This window comes from Ahaetulla prasina, chromosome 1 (assembly GCF_028640845.1).
Source record: "Ahaetulla prasina isolate Xishuangbanna chromosome 1, ASM2864084v1, whole genome shotgun sequence".
NCBI lineage: Eukaryota > Metazoa > Chordata > Lepidosauria > Squamata > Colubridae > Ahaetulla > Ahaetulla prasina.
In genome coordinates, this window is record NC_080539.1 from 181,237,917 (window position 1) to 181,245,245 (window position 7,329).

The 7,329-nt window shown below is 37.6% G+C and overlaps 1 protein-coding gene across 3 annotated transcripts in view; it reads left to right on the forward strand.

The window, feature by feature from the left end:
- RUNX2 (RUNX family transcription factor 2) overlaps positions 1 to 5,997 on the forward strand; it is a 257,072-nt gene extending 251,075 nt beyond the window's left edge. For all 3 annotated transcript variants that reach the window (XM_058183448.1, XM_058183482.1, XM_058183455.1), the window contains one exon: positions 5,106 to 5,997. In XM_058183448.1, coding sequence (XP_058039431.1) covers positions 5,106 to 5,815 — 710 coding nt within the window. In that variant the 3' untranslated portion in view covers positions 5,816 to 5,997. The remainder of the gene's footprint in view (positions 1 to 5,105) is intronic.
- Positions 5,998 to 7,329: the final 1,332 nt, after the last annotated feature.

The following is a 7,329-nucleotide window of genomic DNA, read 5'->3' on the forward strand; positions in this document are numbered from 1 at the left end:
TTTCTGCACTTTCCTTTGAAATATTGTGATGGGTACAAACACATGTCTCTTCAAACAAATGTTCCTTTTCTTTCTCCGTTTAATTTATCTTATTTCATTCATCAATAGGTATGTGGAAAAATCATTCCATTTGCTTCAGAGGCAATTCTTTCTTTCTTTTTAACCAGATAATGAGCTCATTCATTTGTTGACTCATTTATGAACTTCAGAAAGTTTCACCTCAGTTCTTCCCCATCGTCAGACTGTCTCTCCTCACATTCCCAGTGGCATCCCCACTCTTCCTGATCTTGAATTCTAACACTTTTGGGCTTGCACTGACTACCCAGCTGGCTGAATCCCTGATTTTCAAGACTTGTTAAAGGCAAACACTCAGCCTCATTTCTTACAGCAAACTGGGCAGTTTTCCTTTTTTCTGTAAAAGTGGTAACCCTTTGGACTTCTTCTTTCTGGCACACTGGATACTCTTGAGGGTGCCAGAATTTCTCTCTCCAGCCACACTTCAGACACATCAATAAAGTAATAAAAAAGAAGGAACTACTTGTCTTATTTTAGAGTCAGACTTAGTAGGGTGCCTCATAAAACATCTTGAATTGTAATCTCCCCACACACAGACACGTATAAACACATTACACATTTAATTTTACTTACCTCTCTTTAATAACTACAAAGTAACTTTTAAATATGTACCAGCAACCAGCCTGACTGGCATACACAAACTCTTTGGTACATTTCTGTGCCTGCTGTTTTTGATTTTGATCTCATCTCATAGCTCTATAGTGTAATGTGAATAGCATTAATCACTAATCAACCTGTCAGTTGACTGATATATGGCTAAAAGTCCAAATGGCAGAAACTTTAAAGACTTCCCACAAATCTAGGAGCAAAGTCAAACCTAGACTTTATGAGCAATTGTAGTCTTACCCCATAGTGTTTAAAAAAATAATTAGACTCTTAGTACTTTTCCCCCACAATAATTTGACGTGGCATCCAGACCCAGTTCTGTACATTCCTCTTCCCTGGCTCCCCATTCCCCACTGCCTTCTGTTTTAGGTTCACCTCAGCTCTGTGGATTTTTTTTAATGCCTCACTTTATAGGCAATTTAAAACTGATTAATTAACAAAAAAATTCCTCAGACATTTCCATGAGTCATTTTTTTTCCTTTTCAAGTCTGAATCATGGTTTTTATTATTGCTCCACATACATACAATAATGCTGGGAAATCAAGTATCCACTGAATATGAAATAGTCTAATTCTCACTTGGCATACTTAGTCAAATCAATAGTTGTGAGCTCATATCCTATCTTACTTCACCTTGATTTTTTATTCTATTCATCTGGGGGAAAAACTGAATATGATACAGCAGTGCTTTGTGATAGTCTGACATATTCTTTAGGGTAATCTATGTAGGACTGTAAAATGATATCTTGTCCTTATTAGCAGCACCCTTTCTATAAAAAAACAGCAGATCAATCCATTCAAGACAGTCGGAAGAAGTTTTTAATGAACTTGTCCAGCTTAATTTAAAAGCAGTAACCCCTAACTGGGATTTACTATGGTGAAGGAAATCAATCATATGAATTACTAGACATTCTATAGCAAATAGCATTTGGTGGCTATTGTTTAATCTGTGGGCAATTTGAGAGACACCTAAGGCCAAAAACAAACTTTTTCTGGAATACATGAACTTAAGTCCAATCAAATATTTATTGTTGCAAGACTAGGGTAGGTACAAAAATAAGACAAAACAAAACTGAAATAAGACAAGAACAGAATGTGCTAGAAGCATAAGCATTAAAAGTGAACAATGTAAAACTATACAGAACAGAAAAAGTACAAAACCACTAAGAACATCAGTAAGATTTTCTTTGCACTTTAATGCACAAGGGAAGATTTATGGGGGTGAGGGGAATCACTGGGCAAATTAGAATGGTCTCAACTGCCCATCTATTGGTTTTCTAAATACTTCACCCTCTTTTTCCTGGAACTGGAGATTGCCAAAATTCTAGATAGAATGGCAGATAGCATAGAATTTGGTGGAAAGCTCAGGAAAATAATTCTCAGGAATACTTGCTAGATGTTTTCTTTTGTTTTAGAGTCCTGCTTCTCTATTATCCTGATAGTTCTCTTTCTCATGTTGGTTTATATATTGTAAATGATACTGTAGTTTGGTTCCTGATTGCTATCTGGATAAACTCTACCACACCCACTTTCACACAAGAACTCAGAATGAAAAATGTCATGCTGACATTGTGCTGTTTCTACTGAGATTGACTGGGAAAAAATGGGAAGGAAGGAAGGAAGGAAGGAAGGAAGGAAGGAAGGAAGGAAGGAAGGAAGGAAGGAAGGAAATGAAACACCCCTTCTTCCACCAGGAAAAATGAAACAAGAAAGAAAAACTGCATTCAAAACTTCTTCAAATAAGTAATTCCTTCTTCCTTCATTTTCCTTCTCTCCAACAGAAGAGGCTGATGGGTAGTAATTTACCTATAGGTAGGACACTTAGGACTGCAAAGTGAAAATGTGGCATATGTGTTGCCACTACAAAATTTTGAATCAAATCCTTTGTACTTTTTTAACACTCAATATTCTAAATTAAAAATAAAAATGTTTTGAAAGAAATACATAAGGAAATGAAATGTTTCTTTTTAACTAGAATTAGACTGTTTATAATAGAATAGTTCGGTTGAGTTATGGATGCTGTTATATTCCCAACTTCATTGATAATAGTGTTTTCCCTCCATACTATATTTTCCTAAATTTCCCTGCAGCCAATCACTCACAAACAGAAGCAGATGCTGCACAGCAGTCTTTTATGGCAAAATCTATTCCTACTGCTTCTGCATTTTAAATTCATTCAGATATTTCAAAGGGTACTTTTGTTGAAGTTGCTGTTGGTTAGATCTCTGCTTGTAGCCTTTTCAATCCTTGTCTGCTTAACGCTTGAGCTCTACTACCTAGCATTGCCTGCTTATAGTCACCTACTTCAATTATCAGGTTTCCTTGGAGTATAGTTTCTTAGCCAATTTCTCTCTTCACTCAATTGTGAGTTTTGCTTCAACCAATGAGCTTTGGTTAAAAAATAAAAGTCATGTTTCAAAATCACTCAGTCTACTCTATATATTCAAATGTTTAAAATGTCAATGGGAATTCCTCCTTGCTCAATCATAACTCATTTTACCATAATTGAGCCAAGCCCAATCCAGAATAGCAAATCCAGGCTTAACTTATGACTCCACACAAAGACAAATATAAATACTGTAAAACAATAGACATATGGAAATGATAGACATCCAAGAGGGGAGAAGTAGACTGCTGATACTGTTCTCAGCACTTCAATGTAATTGCCTTAGATGACTACGGACTGCTATTTGCTTACTGTCAAGGCCAATCTGATGAGTAATATTCAGAAAGGAACAAACACAGAGCAAGCAAATGCTTGTTGAATGGGCTCACCTTAAGTCAATTTCAAATATCTGTCCCAACTGCTCACATTAACCGCAGAAGGCAGTGAAACACCCCTTTAATACATTACTCAATTCCAGGGCAAACTATTCAAAGATACCTTAGGCAATCACACCACTTTTCCTAAATGACAAACAGAGAAAATGGATTTCTCTAGGCGGCAATCTGGTAGATTGTCTTCAGTGTGTTCAATGATACTGTGCTTTCCAGGCTGTAACAATATTAAAGAATACTGAATACTTGCATTGTTATCATTAACATGAAAATCCACAATAGATTCAACTGGCAATCTTTTCTCCAAAGGGGTTTCTATGCTAGAGAATTAGTTAAACTGTTGATATAAGACTACAGATGATTTCTCATTAGACTAGATAAAACTAATGATACCCTAAAATCAGCTAGATCAGGAGTTCTGCTGCTAACTGATCAACAGTCAGAATCCAGGAAAACTGTGTGTCTCTGTGGTTATAGAGCAGAATTCAGAATGAGGATCTGGAAACTATGCACAAGATCCATGTCCACTTTCAGCATCATAGGGTAACTTTGCAGCTGAAGAAGTTAAATTTAGAATAGCATACAATTTAAATTTTTGAGACCAAATTGCAATTCCTGTCGTTTCTCAAGGGACAGATTTCTTATTGCAAATTGCTTTTTAATTCTGCAGTACTTTGTTTTGTTTTGGTCTCATTAGCCTTCATCACAATTGCTGCTATTTGTTTGTTTTTCTGATTCCCATCATTTTAGAGTTTTTGCTTCTATATAGAAACAACGCCTAAAGTACTTTGTGTAAAGTACTTCTCATTCCTGTGCTTGGAATGGTTAGACAAGCTACAGGGCAGTGGCCTGATTTTAGCATCAGAAGGATTTTGTACTCTGGACCAGAAATATAGTATCTATGGCAGTGCTGATCCTAGATGGAGGATCTGGAAAAGGAAAATGGTTGGGCACTACCAGGTTTCAAACTATCTGTAAACATGGTAGCAGAATGCAGAATTGTATAAAAATTTATATTCTGCATTTTCACCATGGCTCAAAGAACCGCGAAAAGTTAGTCAAACAGATTGTTAAGGGCTTTGCCTAGTGACTAACACATATATTTTTTGGGGGGGGAAATGAGCTAGGAATTGCTGGAAATCCATTTTTCAGAGACATTAACAAAATACTTTATTTCTTTCATATTCAGGCCATATTTTATAGCTTCTATTCTCTTTCTCCCTCTTGGCCCATCTAAAAGCCAACAAAAAGTGTATTTTCTTCTATGAAGAAACACTTTCTGATTCCCTCAATCTGAGATAATAATCCTTCAGAGACGGTTGGGAATTGGAGCTGTTTTATGATGACTTGTGTCATAGTGAACTACTGTTGCATTTTAATTTTCTTTTTTAGTAATCAAATCTTTCTCACAGCTTAAAAAAAATTAGGCATAGAAGAGAAAGGTATAAAGAGAATCTGATTTTAATCCAAGAGCAGCTGGAATTGTTCAACTTGACAGTATCACATTCTGCAGGTTTAAGATTTTTCTCAAGAGGAATATTTACTTTAGAATCCAAATATCTGTTCTAAAAATCTACCTTGGTTGACTGCGATTGTTGTTTTGTACAATAGTTTTTCCTGGGATGGTTATTCTTGTTTCTTTTGCAGATTCTGAGCCTTGTACTCCAGATACTCCCTCTGCCACTGCTTCACCATCATCTTCTGAAGATCCTGCAACACTTACAGCTCCTCCTTCACCATCTCCTCCATTTGGTTGTGAGGTCTCCATATTTCCCTCACCACAGCCCATCTCCACTATAGCCCTGAATCTTGAATCATCACAGGTATCCGTTTCTGGCCCACTGAATCCACCTTCTGCTTCCATTTCCTCCCTACATTCTGCTCTTCCTTCCACCGTAACACCAAGTGCCTCTGTTTCCGTTACACAACCCTGCATTTACTCACCTCCAAATATTGCTGGGTCACCTAGCCATGGCCCACACCTTATTGACTGGCTTCCATATCTTGCCTCAGTGATGACCACCACAAAGAGAGGAAAGGAAGAAGAACAAACAACCCTTGGAACGGGCCCACCTGAGCACGTGAAGCGGTGCGGAAGCACCTATTTACCAGTACTCGGTGAAGGGGAGAATGTTCATGCTGGTTTCATCAAACAGCAGCCTCCAGAGTCAGTTTGTTCACCACCCCCATTTCAGGACATTCCCCCGCATTCTGAGCAGGTACCTGCCACTCTAGGAAACATCCTGGCAGAGTTGAAGACAATGAATCACCACCTTTCCATCATAGCAAGGGCTCTTAGCCACCTTGCCTCATCTTGCACAACTCAACAGGATTCCACAAACGTGCAAGACTTGTAAAAGAGGAAACGTCTGCATCTTCTAACTAGAAAAATAGATTGGTATGAAAGACTGTGTGAAATGTAATTACAGACTGTGGCAGGAGTGATTTCTGGGAATTTGCCTGACCCTTGATACAGGAGAAGTTGGGTAGGCTCTCAGATTTCTCGTTCTTCTCTTGGAACACAGACCTCAAAACTATATCAGTATCAATAAAGTCATTGGTACACCCAATAGCTGTTTTTCTTTTTTTCTCTCTCTCTTACATTATTCGAGGTAAGTGTATATACTCATACAAACCCATTCAGTATGAATGAAATACAAAAATTGCTCCCCGGGAGCAGTTTCTAGTATTGCAGGTCATAGGAAGATAATCTTGGAAACTGCTGGCCTTGTCTGTTTTGAGCCTTTCCAGCTCTTATGTCTTAAGATTGAGAACAAGGCCCATGGGTATATGTGAGGGAGGGGATTGTTTGATTGGGACTGGCTGCAAGAGGTGATAAATGCTCCCTAAATGAACATTTAAAACATGCACTGTCTATTTAGAAAGTGCTTCTTGGATCTGGATCTTTGTAATTATAAGCCATTTTTCAAGCTTCCATTTCAGAGTAAGATGATCAGGAAAGTGAGGCCTTAAGGTCTAGAAGCATCAGAAGGAAACTGACTATATAGACCTATTACATTTGGGATTTCAGCTGGAATATGGATGACCTATGCTAGAAATAGATGCGGGGAGTGCAACCCTGCAAGTTAGAATGACAGAGTTAAAAGGAAACTCTGAGATCATCTCATCCAATCCACAGTTCAACTAATCATCAAGTTATTATGTTGATAAGGCTCAGCTCCCGTTTGTTTGATAAAAAAAAAAAAAAGCAATCCCTGAACTCACTTAAACTCAATAACATGCTGGACGAGGGAGAACAAGCTGAAATTAGCAGGAAAGGCTCTTTTGAAGACTCCTGACTGAAAGTTGACTGCAGAAATGGACTGTGAGAGAAGGTCTTCTTCTGTATGCTTTCCAATCTACAGAATGAATTGTCAAAGGGGGGGATGCTGCCTTTGTGCCCCACTTTCCCAGTATTGGGGAAATGACAAGATCCCACTACTTTCCCAGAGCCTTTGATTTTTGCTTGCAAAATTTTAGGTTTTGCTTCAATTTTAATAGTTTTTATTATGTTTTATGGTTTGTATGTTTATATTAATGGAAAGGTGGGATACAAAATCTAAGAAAGGATAAAGTATTTCTAACAGACTAAACTGTTGAGTTGGCTGGCCTTGCAAATCCTCTATATCAGCAAAGGAGATTCATATAGAAATTAGATTTTCAGTGCAATGATGATAGAAGCTAATTTGGCAAGGTATATTCCATGCATATGTGGCATTCAGGCTTCATCTTGTATTTGTATAGTGGCACAGCTTTCACTCAACCGCTTCAAACAACATTTAAGATTAAATCAAAAATTCAGGATAGTGTTTCTAAAAATAGTTGTCAACTAAGGATAGCTTATCTTTAAAGTCAAATATATTTGGGAGCC